This window comes from Anomalospiza imberbis, chromosome 4 (assembly GCF_031753505.1).
Source record: "Anomalospiza imberbis isolate Cuckoo-Finch-1a 21T00152 chromosome 4, ASM3175350v1, whole genome shotgun sequence".
Classification (NCBI taxonomy): domain Eukaryota; kingdom Metazoa; phylum Chordata; class Aves; order Passeriformes; family Viduidae; genus Anomalospiza; species Anomalospiza imberbis.
In genome coordinates, this window is record NC_089684.1 from 31615154 (window position 1) to 31633190 (window position 18037).

Below are 18037 nucleotides of genomic sequence, written 5' to 3' on the forward strand. Positions count from 1 at the left end.
TGATGGTTAACTTCCATACCCAGTGCTGAAAGGAATTTGGGTGAAATGATAGCTTCTGTAGAGATGCCACCTTCTTCCCATTCCTACATAGCTAAATAAAGTCTCCCTTCATGAAGATAGTTACTACTGAGCATTAGTAAAGAATCTCTACAAAGAAAACATTCCCTGCAGCTCTTGCTATCAAAGTCCATACCCAGATCATATGACTGGTGTATCTGTTGTCTTTGAGGCTCATAGTTTGTAAGTCTTTTATATCCAGAAGAGACAGCCAGGATGGTAGGTTTTGGATTGATACTTTACCTTGACTATTCTTTTCCCTAGCCTTCTAAAATAAGAATAATGTTACTTACCTTAAAATACATGGAGGGGGAATGAAGGATATTGAAAAGGAAGTAGAAAACAAAACTGATTTCTTTATTTTGGGCTGCAGTAAGTTCTTTAACACTTAAGTTTTTTTTTTAAACTGTTAAAGCAGGATATCTTGTGTCTGTAGTAATTTGTGTTCTTAAATTTGTGTCTGTGTGTGATTGTATTATGCTTCTAATATAGCCTGGATTCAAATGTAAAAACTGTTTTTTGCACCAGAGAAGACCTTTGCTGAGGTAAAACTATGTAGCTAGTCTAATACTGGACTTGCTAGGACTAGATTTCAGCCCAAGAAGCAGTACACTTGTATCAAAATGTTACTTTGAAAAACTGACAATGTCAAAGAGGTATTGTTTTTATCCCATTATCAGATTTTTACTATTGTTGCATGTTTGCAATCTGACAAAAACAACCAAACCAGCAGAGCACTACTTTTTAAATGACAAGATCTTAAGTTTCTTTTTGAGCATTGTTAGCATTTCCAGGATAAATGTTTAACTTCTGGCTGTCAGTAAATTCATCTTAAGTGCTTTTTTTGCAGTACTAGTGTGATGTAAATATTGCGCCTTACTCACTAGGCTGCATATTTTATAGCTGAGTATGTACTTGCTGTATCTGAAGTTAGTGAGAAAGTGAAAATCGTTATTTTTAATTTGCCAACTCATTGCCTTTGTTGTAAATAGGCAATTAAAGATTTTATTTAAACTGTTCACCTTCGATCAATTTGATTTACTACTACAGTAATTTAAGAGTGTGAATGAGACATGACTACAACTGTCCTCATGGAAGAAGAGGATCTTAAGTAGAACTCCTGCAAGAGTTTGTGCTTTCAGTATTTCATGGCTTGTACTGTAAAGGGAATTCTTGGTTGGGCTTATGAAGAATCAGAATCTTCTAATCCATGCCTGATCCCAGGTATCACCTTATGCAGGTTCATAATGCCTTGGGACCTCACTGCCCACTGCAACCACTACCAGAAATAACCTGATTTCCTGCATATATAAAGGGGTAAAGTGTAAAAAGGGGCAGGAGTAGGATTAAGATCTGAGGGAGCAGGGCTGCTGCAAGCAGACTAGCTACTGTGCTCTAGTTCTTCAAAAACCTCACTCTGAAGAATCTTTTTTTAATACTTGAAGTTACATCTGTTTGGTGTAAAACTAAGGTCCAGAGAGGACCTTGATAAGAAAAAAGCTGTGTAAGTGTCTTGGGTATTCTTTCAGAGTATTTCTTGACACCTACTAAGTTGTTTTATTATTATTCAGTTATTCTATTTGCACAATATAATATTCCTGGGAGAAAAGTTACTTTTTAATTGCAGTAGCTTATAGGATTGTACCTTTCCCTAAAGACTGCTACTGAATTTAAAAAATAAATACAAATCTTGCAATGATACCTACCCTGTCTTTTGAAAACCATTACCACAGTATTCCACAGCAAAACCTATCACAATTACATAAAAAGGTCATTTGCAATTAGTTCATTTTCCTCTTAACTGTATTTAGTCCTCTGTTGTTTTATGCCAAATCTCCTCCCAGTTTTTTTAATCAGAAGTCTTGACTTACTCTAGGAGACTAGAATGTCTTTCACTTGTCTTGAAGTAATTTACTAAAATCTTAATAAATACACCTAACCTACTCTGTAAGGTTTTTGTTTTTATCGGAAGTCTTCCTGCACAAGAAATCTTTTTCTTTTCTATAAAGAAACCTTTTGCACTTTTCTATAAAACTGCACTCTGGTGAAATCACCATGTACCTGCCAGGTTTAGTTGTGTCAGACTAACTTAAAATTTTATGGATCATGGTTTTAGGTTTTGGGTTTAAGAAACACTAGTTTTTATGTAGTATCAAAAACCTTTGTCCTACTCTAACTCACTTGCATTTCATTATACACTGTACCCCTTGGATAAAGGATGGTATCCAGTTACTTTATCTTCAGAAAACATGACTTTGTGCCTCTATTTTGGAAAAAAATAAAATGGAGATGTTTCCTCCAACCTTCCAAAAGCAGCTTTATTACAGCAATTTATCAGGTGCAGGTTCAGCTGAGGTTGGGACAACTCCAGCTCTAACAGTCCCTGAAGTTAAACTGAGCAAACTTTACAGAAATAAATAGAAATTGATATATAGAAATAAGTTAAACTATCTGAAATGTTTGACCTAATGAAGAGTATATAATGACTTCAGCAGACCCAGAACTTACAGAAGAATTATTTTTGGATGGGTCTTTATACTGGCTGCTGTTAAAGCAAGATCACAGAATTGCCACTTCTCCATTAAACATACTGCACAGTAAAAAGAAGCTCAGGTACAGAAAAATATTGGTAACAGTCTTCCTCCTCTCTGCAGAGGTAGAATTGGTGCTGAGTTCAAAGCTTTTTTTAGTCTTCCACTTGTATACAAATTTAGTAGAAGGAACTAGTTATATATTATACCAAGATGTAATGCTGTAGAAGATCAGCAGGAGCACTGCAGTGACTGATGCATTTTATACACCTTTCTGCAGGTAAGTTAATTCCCATTGTATTCCCAGAAACAAGTCTCCGGGGGATTCTAAAAAGTTTACCAGTTTTACCTTCCATTATATAGCCTGAGTTACCCAACGGCACTCCTTTACAGCTTTTTAGAATGCTCTGTGTGCAGCACTAATTTGTGGTACTGCAGCTGGAATGCTGTTCAGTCCTCCCACAAGAGTAACATCTCAATACACTGATGTAGGAGGCTCTGGCAACTGAGAGGTTGAATCACAGTTTGAGAAGCAAGCGCTCTGTCCCAAACAGCCACGGCTGTTTATTGCTGGTAAAGGTACCTGGATGCTTTTTTCCCTCACTACAGCTGACCTGGTAGCAGAACTCTGTCCCACTGCTGCAGTCACTACACGAGCCAGCAACCAGGTTTGTGCTGCAGTGAAGACAATATCTCCTCTTGCTTGGAAGGATACCCTTACAGTGCAAATTTTAGTCCCCAGTTGAACCTAAGTATCTCTCATTACAGCAACAAAACAGCCTTTTTGATCAGTAAATAAAATTTAGACTTTAATACAAAGTAACAGCAGTGTTATTCTGAACATTCCATTTATGCATAGGTAAATAAGCACAAATTATTTCACACAGGACATTCTTCACCTTTTAACTGTAATGCTGATATTACTCTTATGGTGTTGGACATTAAGTACAAGTTCATCTCCAACCTGAACTGGGATGGGCTCATCCAGAACAACTGCAGCTTGTTTCCAGTGTGAGGACTCATCAGATGTGTTCAAGCTATGGTCTTCATCTAGATGGATGTGATACCAGAAGGGAATGGCAGTGACCTGGCCGGACTTACAAATTTGTACCTAAAAATATTTAAAATAATGATCAGTTATACTACTTTGTTCTTTGAAAAGGAAGTAGTTCAAACCATTTCAATCCTTTTCAGAGACAGCTGCAGATAAATAAATCCTGTATTGAAATTTTTAGCGCAGAAGAGAAATTAAGAAGCAGCACTGCAGAAGAGTAGTTAAATGCACTTTGGACCCCAGAACTCACCTTCACTTCTCTGCTGGAGCTGTTCAGCAGAGGGTTCATGAGATCCAGCCTTAAAAGCTCTGCTGGCTTGCTCAAGGATACACAGGGTAATGTGGAGAGATCCAAATACACGCGAACAGGTACCTGAAAGTATAGACCAGAACTTCAGGTAGCCACAGCCATTATAAAGGGAAAAGGTAGTAAACTTAATCGTAACACTAAAGTTGCCCGGAATTACTGTAATGGCTCTAAGAGATAGACAAAATGCAAAATACAGCCCTCTAATCCCTTCTGAAACACTGGAATACAGTTGCCTGGGAACAGTAACAGCACAGTCATTCTTCTGTACAGTAATGGGGATAAAAGTTCCATGCCATTTCTAAAACAATCATCACCCATTTTAGTTTATCTCAAGGTCCCTGTGTGGTCACAAAAACTTCTCTTGATAATTTCAACAGTGTTTTTTTATAGTTCATACCAAATCTAAACAGCTAAACAGCTGCAGCTTTGAAACCATGCCTAGAAACCACCCACCAGCTTCCTACCTTGAACTGGTTGATGAAAGGGGCTATATTAAACCCCAGGGTTGGTTCTGTTCCTTGAACAGCACTCTCCAGCAACAGAGACTCCGATTCTACAAGCATCCCATATACCAATACATACTGGGGGAAAATCTTCCCTCCACTGTGAAGTAAACACCTGTAAAATAAGAGGGATTTCACCTGTAAAGCTGATCAATCAACAGTAATGAAAGAACAGTAAATACATTTTAAAAAGTCACACATGTTCTTCCTCTAAAGTCCAGTGCTCCTAAGCATAAAGTGCCATCACTAAACACAAAGGTTAACAGTAAGGTTTCCCTAGGCCCACAAAAGGGGATAAATCCATTTCACACTTAGTTACCCGTTTCCATTATTTTCCTTCTCCTCTGCCTTCCTTCCCAATCCTCCTGCTGTGAGGAACAGCAGCTTTGCTGCTGCCTCCCTGGCTCTTCTGACACCACAGGTTTGTCTTTTAGCAGGACCAGTTTGTTCTGACAACCATTTGACATGTACATGAATCTGGGCTTTTCTCAACTTGCACTAAAAGCTACCTTGGTTATTCTTTGTTGTCCTGCAAACTTCTGACAGACCAAGGAATATAATCATCCATTCATACTCTTGCATAAAAAAATGACAAAAGAATCTGAGATGGTGAAATCATGACGCTTTTTTAAAGAAAATACATACTATACAATGGTCATGCCAGAAACACTAGGAGGTTCAAGCCAAGGAAAATCCTTTTTCTACAGAAGAAACATAACAGTAGTTACATACTTTCTCTACAGTAGAAACATAACATAGTTACAAGGAATATTCTTAAAATTTTTCAGGTAATTACAGATTCCTAAGAATATTTTTGTCCTTTTATACTGTACCTGGATATTGCAGCCTTTTCCATGACTTCCTGCTGGATTAAACCTGATGTCTCTATAACATCCAAGATAATAATACTCCACAATTTGTCTGATTTGGGTCTCTGTAGCACCACACTTTCTTCTTCTAAGTGGCTGAGCCAAAACTCTAATGTTTCCTTAGGGAAATGATTTGCTTCTGCAATGACATTAAGTGCTGCCTGATGCTGATCTTTCTCAACAGAACTGTAGGCTCTAACTGGTCCAAGCTTGCCAGCTATAATTGGCAGGATGGAGAAGCCTTCAGATACATCTAAAATGTACAAAGCATCAGGATCCACACCTAGAGAGCTCATGTTTTGATGCTCTTGGAGGTTTATCCCACTGCCATGTCCATCAACATCCATGGAATGCAAGTCCTTACTTGGATTTAATGACAGCAGCACTTTGCTCATAGCAGCTTTAAAGCATTTGTGGTAGGCTATGTCATTCAGCAGGGCTATTTCTGTGGATTCCAGCACACACACTGGAGTGCTGCCATCCTGTTTGGTGCTTGTCTGAAGTCCAGCCAGAGCATTACATAATTCAGCCTCATTGCCCAAACTCAGTGTGTCATCTCTGTCACTGAAATCCATCCCACACTCTGAAGGCAAAGAAGAAATCTTCTGGATCTTCAAGTAGCAGTCTTGGCAGCAAACTTCCATCATCACAGTATCTCCAGTCTTTACAGAATAATCTTGGAAAAAGAGCATTAAAAAAGTCATGTCAGTTACAGACACATCACTGAAGAGCCTTAAGGTGCTTGAAACGAACCAACCCACCCACCGTACTATCTCATTTGTTCATATCTGTGCCACAATATGAGGACATCAATCCATTAGTGTGTGCAGGGTAGGGTGACTAAGATAGAGCGAGGCCTCAGGGGAAAGACTTCTGAAGAGCAGCTGAGGGCACTTGTTTTGTTCAGCCTGGAGAAGAGCAGGCTGTGGGAAGATCTCACCACAGTCCAGAACCTCCTCAAGAGTGGCCAGTGGAGGGGAAGGTGCTGATCTCTCTCAGAGACGGCACATGAGGAAATGGAATGAAGCTGCATCAGGGAAGTTCAGATGGGACATTCAGAAAAGGTGCTTCACCCACAGGATTATCCATCACTGGAACGGGTTCCCCAGGGTAGTAGTCACAGCACCAAGCCTGCCAGAGTGCAATGAGCACCTGGATAATGCTCTTAGACAGGTGATTTAATTTTACGTAGTCCTGCAAGAAGCAGGAAGCTGGACTCTATGATCCTTATGGGTCTCTTCCAGCTTGAGATATTCTAAGATTCTAGGAAACAGGAAAATAAAAGGTGGGTGAATAGAGAGTAGACACTGTTAAAGATTACACTGCCAACGCCTGTATGTGGAGAGTATTCAAATTGAATCCCATATGGGGCAAGGGGTAGGTAAGAATGTTTAGTAGTTTTGGGTAGTTTTGGGTTTGTGGCAGTAGCAGCTAGCAATTCCTACCTCACCTTGCCCCCTTCCTTTCCTAAGTTGTATGTTCACCAAGTGAGCCAATGAGTAGCCCCACTTTTTGGAGATGGTCCACAATGCATTCAATTCAGTACAGAAAAAAAACCCAACTTAAAGAAAAGCTTTCTCCTGGATCTCATCTGCTTAACAGCAAAGTCCCACGAACAAGCCCTGATATAGAGACTGTGCTCTACAGACCAGAAACATGATCAGCTACTTGCTGTTGAACTTCCAATCCTATTTAGACTTCCTAATCTCTGAGGTAAGCTAACTTATCAAAATGAAAAAAAAAAAATACCCCAAATGAAACCAAGTTAATGTACCACAACAAGCAAACCCACAGGACATACCGAGGAGGCCCTGCACAGGATACACAGCCTGTTCCCAGCAAGTTTCCTCACTGGGACTTGTAGATAGAGAATGCTCATCATCAAGCTGCAGTACAAACCACACCACAACAGCATCCAGTATTCCTCCTTCAGTGACTGGCAGGCTGAGCTTCCAGGGCTTTCTAGCTGCCAAGCTTTTCAGCTCCTGACCAAAGCAGAATGAGAAAAAACAGTGGGGGAGTTTATTTCCATAAATAAAAATTTGGTCTCATTAAACGAAATAATCCAAAATTTCTGCACTAATCCATGAGGGCACCCAACAAACACTTGTCGTTACCAAGCCTCTACAATACCAATTATCATCATTAGTACTCATTAGCATAGGAACTGTCTTCCCACGTGCAAGAGCCATTTCCCTCATGGACAGCCTGCATCCGTGAGAAGCAAACATGCCTACATCTAAGAACACACACATTTAAACCCACTGAAAACTGCAAGAAAGACTTCAGACTGGCAGGGCTTGCCTTACAAGAATGAATAAAAACAGAGCCAGGCTTTTGGCTGAAGTCAAGCCAATGCTCAGGCGCATGTTTCACTTAAAAGCTGTGTTCAATCAGTTCTAGAAATACTGCATACTGTGAATTTGCTCAAACACAGGCTTGCAGAGTCATTATAAAAACAGGAAGTCAAACATCTTTGAGGGTGTTTTATCTTCTATCTGGGCTATGTAGGCCTTGTGTAAAAGCTCAGGCATGTACAATCTCACTGCTGGGAAGACCTTAAGATCTATCCTAAAGGGATAATTTATAAATTCCCCAATACTCCTACAAAGTTTTGAGTATGCAACAAGAATTAAGTATTTTTCCATGTACAATTTATTTTTCTCAGGAATTGCCTTCTGCTACTAACATTCACAAGCACAAAAGGACCAGCACTAATGTTTTAGTTCCAGCATAAACCAATTAACATAAGGTCAAGCACAAGGGACCAAAGGTTCTCTCAGTCACAGCCATTCTGCTTAGTAATAGCCCTTCCAAAACATTTATCAACTTCCTGATCTGCTTATGTCAACTCTTGTTCTCTTTACATTTCAATCTTAAAATACACATGGCAAAAGAAAAGTTTAAGTCCTGCTCTGAGGACAGGACTAGCTGTCACATGCTAGGTTTCTTATTCTTCCCTCTTCATCTTGTGCTTTCCAAGAGCTTGTCTATCCCTCTTCTCACAACTGAGATGGCTGAACAATGGGCAAGTTAAAATTACTGAATGATATCAACGTTCACAGTAAGATCACACTGCTCTTCCATAGAAGTACTTTGCTGCCAGTCATCCTTTTGGTACCTCCTTAGCTAGTGAAGGGAAGAGTAGTCAGCTGAAGCTTTGCTGGCATCAAGCCCGTTGAAATAGGACAGCAAGAGCACAAGCATGCATCTGGTCCTTGGTTTCTGGGAAGTTGGAGACATATAGAAGTGTATTTGATATTAGAAGTATTCTTCCTGATTATTCCTTAACAACAGCAGGCCCAAGATTCTCATTAAGTGAGTTCTAGTAACTGCAGTGTTACATTGCCATCACGTACAAACACATTTGAAGGCTTATTTCAGCTTTCCCTGCTCTCTGCCATGCTATTTAACCCGTATTTATTTCTCACATTTACCACTTTATAAACCTTCTTCTATTTTTTATGCCAATTGCAGATTTAAACAGCCATAGCACATCAGGATGGCAATTTATCAAGTAGTCTTGTTAAGAGAAAGCAAAGGAAATAAAGCAATGGCACAGGAATAGGCAGTAAAACCCCAAAATGATTCAATGCCACACGTCCTCTGAATGAGAAAGACCTACAAACAGAAGGAAAATCTAAAGCAAGAATGCAGTTATCAAGTTTCCTATGTCTTGATCCACAATTTCTCACATATTCCACACCACAACTTCTCATGAAGGATTAGGAAGAGCCAAAATCTGTAACTGTTGGCAAAAGCAGAGTTCCTTTAGGGCGTGAAAGTGAGACTGAGCTTTAATTACTGGCTGCAGTGGTAAACACTTCCCCTGCCAGTGGCACTGATCTGCTGCCAGCAAACATGCACACAGGTAGCACTTGGCAAGTGTAATTACAGCCACACCTCATTCCCCTGCCTGGGAGGGACTGAGCTGCTGCTGCTAATAACAGCAGTAATAAAGTAATCACCATAAAGCAGCTGCTTTTTTGAAATTATTATTTGTGAATTTTGACTTATTATTTCTCTGATCTGTCTTTGAAATCTCCTACAACTCAGTTTGAAAAACACTGTTGTACTGTATTTTAAGCCTTCTTCTCAGTTCTGCCAGTTTAGGTCTGGACAGTTAGCACAAGCAGAATAAATGCAACATCTCTGTAGTTCTTTGAAATAGGAGTTTAGAAGATAGGTCTTACAAAATTACGTTACTAGTGCTAAGTGATTTCTTACCTGAATTTCTGTTCTTAATTGGTAATTCTGCTACTGTTTTTAAGTTTAGGAGGATTTTTTCCTATTACAACAGGAACAAAGACAATTTTTTTCTCATTTTTAGCTGCACTGATTGAACATCCAGGTATGGCCATGACACAACACATTAAAAAGAAAGCCCAAAACAAAAATCCATGCTGGAAGTAATCTACCAGTGTTTGGAAATGCCACATTTGCCCAGTGAAAAAGTAACAACAAACAGTAAACAAGGATTCCCAACCACATTAGTGACTTATAACAGAGGCCTTTCTTCCTTTTTACTTACAATATCTTAACATTTCATGACAGGAGCACTCCATTAGTCTGACCAAAACTTCAAAGGAGCACTTCTGAAACATGATTTAAAGAATAACAATGTTCTTTACTCTTTAAAATTATCTTTACATGTTTGCCAGCAAGCAGATGCTTAAGAACAGACATCTCTCAGGTGAGAGCAATTGTTTCTTATTGATGCTGGAAGCAGAAGCAACATTAGGTCACAGAGATTGCTCCCAAGAGTATACTGAAGAGCCTTGTCTTATTTCATTTTTCATCTCAGGATGTCAGACAAGCCAACTAGGAAAAGCTATTGATTCAGAAACTGCAACTCCTGGCCAAGCAGCAGCCAAGAATAATTTTGTTTATATAATAGAATCTATTTTAAGCTCTGACTCAATGCTAGCTCCTCACCACAGGTCAATGAGCAAGAAGCACACCAGAGATCAGATGTATCATCTTTTTAGCAAGCTCAGCTGCAGGGGCTGAGCTCCTTGCCTTCCAGTTCAGGCCTATTTAGCATACACATACAAATGTATTTTGTGCTAAATACACACAATTATGCTACTAGATTTTAGAATGCCCCATTACAGAAATACCCAAAGATACAAAGGAGCTGAAGTGTGGAATCAAATGGTCGAATAGAAAAATTTCTTCATCTCCTTTTTTATATTTACCCACTAATATTTACATTTTTATGCCAGATGGAAAAATACAGCCTTTCTCCTGTCTTCAAGAGCTTTATGAAGACTGACTTTAGAGAAATAAACTAAGTCAGCTCCACAACTGCATAAATCATTTAGGATGGTTCTCTTGCATCCTTCCTCCTGTCTTCAAGAGCTTTATGAAGACTGACTTTAGAGAAATAAACTAAGTCAGCTCCACAACTGCATAAATCATTTAGGATGGTTCTCTTGCATCCTTCCTTCCTTCCCCTCCCCTGTACTAAGGCTGGTTGCTGTTTGATCTTACACTGTGGTAGTTTTTAAAGTTCCCTAAGCTATGCCCAATAACCAAAAAAAACTCCACCTTGAAAAAAAATTACAGACTGTCATCTGAGGAACCACATCATCCCGCAACCAGACAAGCATCAAAACCAGCGGAGCATTTCAGAGCAGCCCTACCAACTTTGCACTTGTGAACTGATCTGAAGCTGAACCCAGAACCAAATGATATATGGGACTTTTACTACCATAAAAAGATTACTTAAGAAGGGTGTAAGAAAAATCATTACCTGCAGATCGTTGAAATCTACTATCATGACTTGACAGGGTTCTGTGAGGGCTCTGTAACCCCCAGGAATACGACTGAGCTTCTCAGTGGTGTAGGGCTCCACAGTTTCCTCTGAGCCAGCAGCAGCATATGTGGGACTGAAGAACTGCACTGAATTTGACAAGCACACACCAGCAACTTCCTGCATTCCCACTCTGGGAGTAAAGGCAAACAGAGGAGAAATTAAATTCCAAGTAATTTGACCAAAAACCTAAAGGAAATTCTCTCTAGGCTGACTAATTATTTTTAAATGTAGAGAGTGCTAGAACAGAGAAGTTAAAAAACACTAAAACAATTCTGTGGGGTTTTTGTCATGTTCAGAGCAGCTCTAAAGCTCAGAAAATGCACCTCACTTTCAATAATCAGAACTAAATGCTGTCATGATAAACTAAGGAAAAGCTCAATACATATCAAGAATGTCACTATATCCTAGGAAAAAAAAAACCAATACCAATCAGAGCACAAGCAATGAAGCATAACTTAAAATTGCTGAAAGAATGGGACAGAATACAAAGTAGAAGAACAGATCAGGCACAAAGAGATGGCTGTGATATGCAACATTATCAACAATTGGATTGAAAGGGGATTCTCTCTCTCAGCAAGATGAATCAGTGTTTGATGATAAACACACTTTTAAATGTACTTCAGGAAAAAAAAATCATGTGTTCATTCAATTCTAGGCTCTATGTCCACTTCTAACCACTTTAAAAAAAATTAAAGCATGAGGAAAAGCTCAAAGAAAAGTTGTATTAATTGTTCAAAGCAGAAACTGTGCTGGATTATATAAAAATCATGAGAAAAGAGATACTTCCACACTGCTATTTTATTAGGCCTCCTGCTCAGAAAAAAACATCCAAACCCCAAAGCTTTCCTGTAGATTGTGAAAACACTTGAGGAAATGTGAAGGCATGAACATCAGAGTAATTCAAAGAGATCTGTGTAGTTTAAATCTGGGAACAGGCACGTGTTTTACATAAAAACTTTACTTGTTAAAATAATCGTAAATATTCTTACTGGAGAAAAAAGGGATCTCAAACTATAAAGGCAAGAAATTTAAAAGTGACTTTTTTTTCCTACAGCATGTATTTAATTTGTGACAATCACCTCAGTCCTGCTAATCACCTGACCTTAAGCTATTAAAATGGAACATTAATCAACAATCCCAAGTTCACAGCAAATTAACTTTCACTCTATTTAAATTTTGTAAGGAACAGTCAATGCCCAGTTTCAAGGCCAAACCTCTTCTAATTGATGAATAATTAACTTATAAAAGAAACTATTAAAAGAAACATATAAAAGAAACTATTCTGTGCCCATCTACCATGGGAACTTCTTTCTCTTTCTGGCCACTGTCCAGGTCTACTGTATTAGAGAAATCACTGATGCAGCCTGGCTGTTTTTCATCCAGTGCACTGGAGCTCCTCTGCAAGTCAGTATTTTCTCTAATCTACAACAATATTAATCCTAAACAAAATACCCCAAGTCCAAACCTCTCAGACAGAAACTGTCTCCATACAATGATAATGTTCTAAAAGATTAGAATAAATATGAAAATAATTGATACACAATCAGAACTGGTCTCAGCAAAAAAACTCTACTGTATGCCAGTTCAGAATTAGGCAAAAGACATTCAGACAGATAAAGACAGCTGGGGTTATCAACACCTAGGCTTTACAGGGGTTAGATCCAGGGCTAGATCCAGAAATGAGGTATGGAGCAGATTATAAAGAGGGTAAAATGAGGATAAAGGCCAAGTGTTAATCTAAGAATCTCCAATTCAGAAACTGAGAAGTAATTTTACTAGGAAGGAATTAAATTTCTTTAGCATGTGTTAGAGGCAGGTATTTCAGCATAACGGTATGATTAATGGGTCCAGAAAAGCTGAACTTCAAAGGGGTATGGTGGTGGGGCAAAAAAAAAAAAAAAAAAAAAAAAAAAAAAAAAAAGACAGCCTGGAAAAGGGGTGGGAATGATGAGAGCATAGATCTTTTTCATTAAACAGATAATCAGCCATTCAAAAAATAAAGAGGAAAGTAAATGAGAAATGGTCAATAAAAACAACCACTCTCTCTTCCCAAATAAAAAAATGTTGGTTCAAGCTGTGCTAGAGTTTAAACACACCTGTGATGTCTACGTATCTCTTTGCATTCCACTGCCATCCCAAATAGTGTAGCACTTGCAGGAATAACTCTGCCATAGTCTCCAGCACTAACGTCTTGGTTTTTAGGCTGTGAAAACATGAACAACATGCAATGAGACAGTGGCCTATTTCTACCATTACTGAAAAGCCTAAATTACATATTAGTGAGCCATTCAAGTGACAGTCAAAACATTGCTAAATTCTTAGTGACTGGTAAAGTCACTAGTCTTTGGCATTCTGTTGACCATTAAAGGAGTTTTTAAAATACAATGTCTCAATATAACCAGGCATCAGCTTTATTCTTCAGTCTACTACTTCCTCTGTGTAACTCTAACAAAATGCAGATTGAAAACCACTGTTAGACTCTACTGAAACATTCAAGGACGTTTCAGTTATGCATCATTACTTAACACTAGAGGTCATCAGTTTCAACTCAGTACAACACAAAAGGTTTCAGCCAGCTAAAACTTTTTTTAAAATGAATTGGAATCAAGGAGAATATTAGCTTAACAGAGATTAGGCTATGTAAGACTCCCTGTCATATTACTTTGCTTAATGTACTAGCAAAACCACAAAATATAAAGTAAAATCTGAGACCCAGTAGAATTGCTCAGTCTTCCAAAAAAGTTCAAATCAGCAAAAATAAATTAATTTATTTACCAAATTATAATTGAGTGTTCCCAAATGTTATAATGAGAAATAATAACCAGTCTAAGCATCTTCTGCTTAGACTGACTGTACACTTAAAATCTACACAAACCCTTTTGCTGTTACCTACAAAGTTGGGGGACAAAAAAGATTTAAAATAAATGAATGAACAGTGATTAAGAGTGAACCATCTGTGATGAAGAAAGGTTACATCAGGGAAACATGCTGTGCAAGTACATGCTTACTCAGAACACAGAGTTCACAGAAGTACAATGTACGTTCTGCCTCACTGCCACTCACCAAAATCGAATTCATGGAGCAAGCCCAGATCACTCATTTCTAGCATACCAAAAGGTATGAAATATTTACAAGACAACTGTTTCTCATTCCCGTATGTCTGGAATGTGTGCACATACACAGGTACCCACATCACCTACCTTTGGTTGTAAAAGCAGATGTTCCCAAGCATGTATCAAGCTCTCCACAATTCCTTCTCCAAATAAGCCAGCATCAACTGTTTCTGTGACAACCAGGGAAACTCTAGACAAGAAAAATATGATGTATAACAAACACTCCTGTCAACAATCAATCATTCTTTTAAAGAAAAATCCCCACCATACCAGTATGAGCTCAGAGCAAAAACTTTTACCAGGAGTTTCAGTACATGTGGACAATTTAATTCTTAAAAAAAATTTATGTGTTTTGAATTGTTGTCAGAAATTATTGAAGATGCAGAGAAAAGAGAGCAAATATTGAGCAAGAATTTACTGTAAAGCTTCTTGCTCAGCATTTATAAATAAGTTGTGTGGGAAGAATCTAGCCAAAACAGGAAGATGTTTCAGCCTGGGCACACAGCCAATGATACTGCAGAATATATATTTTGTGCAATAGAATGTACTCATGCATGTGTATAAAAAGGAATTAAAACCCCCAAAACTATAATCAAAGCACAAAAAAATCCTACACAGACTAATAACCCTAAAATCTTAAATCCTCTGGAATTAAATGAGAAAACATATGACATAATAAGAGGAGACACTTCCAGAACAGCAGTAATTTATTAATAGCTGACATCTAGTAACTCATTATATACATTAAAGGGATACATGTATTACAGTAGCTCAGCTGACATAATTAGACAAGGCTTGACTGGCCTAAACCAGGAGCTTCATCATTTCAGATCATGAGCCTGTACCATCACCATAAATTTATTAAATATTAGTAACTCGATCCTATTCAAAGGTTGTAGAAGTGAGCCACAAGATCTTAGAAGTATAAAAGTGTGTTAAAATTACTTTTATGACATAGTAATCTAGTTTTTTTCCTGTTGCTGCAGTATCATTACATATGCCCCAAAGCTCACACCATCACAGAATTAAACTCCTTAATTTACAATACTGTTGATCTACCAACAGAAATTAGGATGATCTGAAAAAGACGTTGTCATTTCTGCTCTTTAAACACATAAAAGATACAGAGAACCTTCACACATTATGAGCAATATCACAAGTGTTACTTCCTGTTTAGGTCACAAGACATTTCCTATTTTCTTGAGATGATAAGCAAACTCAAAATACCATCAGAGGAGAATGCAACAACGTACCTTTCAGGCATGTGCTTTGGAATTTCTATATCAAGTGACTTCAAATGCAGAAGTTTGATCTCTCTTTCCATGTTATTTGCTGCCACCACATCACGGGCAAGTTCATACATGGTTTTGGATAATTCACAGGCATAGACAAAAGATGCTCCCGCCTTTTTTGCAAACATACTGAAAAATAAGAATCAGGGGTTTTCCCCTCCTCCACATCTGCTTCATATTTCTACCAGTTCAAGTCTAAAAACCATCCTTAGATTAAATGGTATCTCTTGTGTTAACACTGATATTGCACAAGTTGATATCCTCTTGATACGTTATCAGCAAAAAAACCACCACAGTTAGCATAAGGACACTCCCTCAGCTATGCTGAATCCACAATTTACAGTCAATATTTAAAGACAGGACAAATAACATTACAACTTCAAAACCCATATGAGTAATTCAATTTCAGCAGTGCTTACTGGCACAAAAAGCATCTGCAACAAATAACAAAAAAAGGTTCAAAAAATACTACTCCAGACTCACTGGCTTCTGAAAGCTTTGCTTGCTTTTTTAAGTTCTGTCTCCATAAAAAGATCAAAGCAGTTATTTTTTCCACTCTCAGCCAAATTTTGTCAGGCAACCAATACTTTTCTATTAAATTCCTGTGAAACGTGCATTGTGGCATACCTCAAAATTCCTGTTCCTGTTCCGATATCCAAGACAGATTTGCTCCCTGAGCGCACAGCGTTCTCAATGGCCCTGAAGTAGGTGAGGTTCCTCTTGGCATCGTTGAGCATTATGAAGTGCCAGCGCTCCACCAGCCAGTTTGCAACACGGTAAAAATTCTCCCTGGCGTCGGCAAAGTCGGGGTTGAGCTTCACTGCTTTATGAAAATAGCCAGCTGCTTCGTCTCTGAAGCCCATTCTAAGAGCAAAAGTGACAAACAAAGGGAAAGTATGCATGCAGCTGTGAACATCTGAGGGTCTGTAAAGAGGTCTTATGTCAGCTAAAAGACAACAGAAATAGTCAGAAAAATTATCTTTAGAAAGAGTGCCATTACTTTATGAAAAAGAATGATTTATAGCTTTACATCAAGCCACTGTAAAATGCAAAGCCAGCTCAGAAACAGCATTGTGTGCACCAACCTTCACACACTACTGCATCTTTTGACAAAGTAAAACAGGTTTTATTTACAAAAATTCACTGCAACAACGTGACAGCAGCAGCTCTGCAATCCAGTCTCTCAGATACTCTACTCAAGAGAATGCTATAAAACTGTGGATACTCTATTTAACTGGAACATCCTGCAAAACCACTGAATTTTAAGTTGCCAGCTTTTGCATTAAGTGCCAATTTTGAAAAAAGATATTAAAAGAAACCAAAAAGAAATCAAATTTGGACTCTGAATCAAGTTTTAATGATGCTGACAGCATAATCTCAAATCAGACAGCACTGAAAAAAGCCCTAAATCTATGAAATATTTGTATACATTTTAATACAATGCTCAGAAAGGTGTTCCTTTAAAACAAAGAAATCAAAGAAAGGAAACCTAACTAAAAGCCCCTGGATTATAACCTATGATTTCAGTCTTAAAATTCCAGCCTTAGAAGACCTGAGCAACAACAAAACATGGTGCCTTTTTTCCCCCACTTTTGCAGTAATTAACATTTATTTTAGCACTGGCTAATCTTTTTAAGCTATGTAAAACAAACATGTGCTTGTGCTCACAACATGACCCTTTCAAAAACTGAATATACATCACTGCAAACCTGAAGAGATGTTCTCCCATACTGTTACAGATCACTTCATCATTGGGATACAGTTCAAGTGCTTGTTCATAGCAGTTAAACAGATCTTGAATCCGTGCCAGAGAATCCAGTTCTTCTGCCCATTTAAAGAGAGTAAACTGAAATGTTTCCTAAAAAATAAAGCACAGAGCACTGAGGTGCTGGGAGTTGCCAGAAGTAGGGAACTGAACCCTGAAAACATCTGGAGGGGTCCTGGCATACACCTGGACACCCACAAACGAGGATCAGCACTGAGAGCCTGTGTGTATATATTAATGCATGCTCCAATTATAACAATGCCCTGTTTTTATTAAATGCCATTGACATACAGAGACTAAAAGAAGATTCTATTAACTCCCTTCATACAGAGCTTATTAAAGATGTCATTGGCCATCCCAATTATTACTGATTTTCCAAGTATGTCTTCAATAAAAGCAGAAATCAATTACACGTAACAAATCACAAAACATGTCACAAAGACCTCAAGAGAATTAGAATAAAATTTCAAGTAATTCAAAAGGCACTTACTTTGACAGTAGTTTTTAACTCAGGAGCTAGATTAAGTACCAGGAGATAGTGAGCATATGCAGTTCCAAAATCCTGGTTCTCCAGGCAATGCTGAGCACTCTGCAAAGATCTGGAAACCAATTCCCGTCTGCTGGCTTCTCGACCACCCCTGTGGTTAGAATGAAGTTTGGCATTGGAGTTGGGCATTCTGAAGGATGTAAATACTCACTTACTCTAAAAAAAAAAAAAAAAAGAA

At 38.2% G+C, this 18037-nt stretch overlaps 1 protein-coding gene across 1 annotated transcript; it reads right to left on the minus strand.

The window, feature by feature from the left end:
- Positions 1-3384: 3384 nt before the first annotated feature.
- On the minus strand, positions 3385-18037 carry PRMT9 (protein arginine methyltransferase 9). Its single transcript, XM_068187808.1, has 12 exons — positions 17803-18037; positions 17257-17405; positions 16175-16411; positions 15509-15676; positions 14343-14445; positions 13239-13345; positions 11080-11272; positions 7126-7309; positions 5289-6000; positions 4417-4570; positions 3893-4015; positions 3385-3699 (listed from the first exon to the last, which is right to left on the minus strand). The coding sequence occupies exons 1-12, from the start codon at positions 17986-17988 to the stop codon at positions 3484-3486; spliced, it is 2532 nt and encodes an 843-aa protein (XP_068043909.1). The 5' UTR covers positions 17989-18037; the 3' UTR covers positions 3385-3483.

What these genes read in the sequence shown, in the direction of transcription:
- PRMT9 (XM_068187808.1), bottom strand. Translation starts at nt 17,988, where the DNA reads ATGCCCAACTCCAATGCCAAACTTCATTCTAACCACAGGGGTGGTCGA. An exon ending in ACAGGAACAGGAATTTTGAG is followed by an intron (nt 15,677 to 16,174) that starts GTATGCCACAAT and finishes CTTATTTTTCAG; the next exon opens with TATGTTTGCAAAAAAGGCGG. An exon ending in GAGATACGTAGACATCACAG is followed by an intron (nt 11,273 to 13,238) that starts GTGTGTTTAAAC and finishes CTTTACTCCCAG; the next exon opens with AGTGGGAATGCAGGAAGTTG.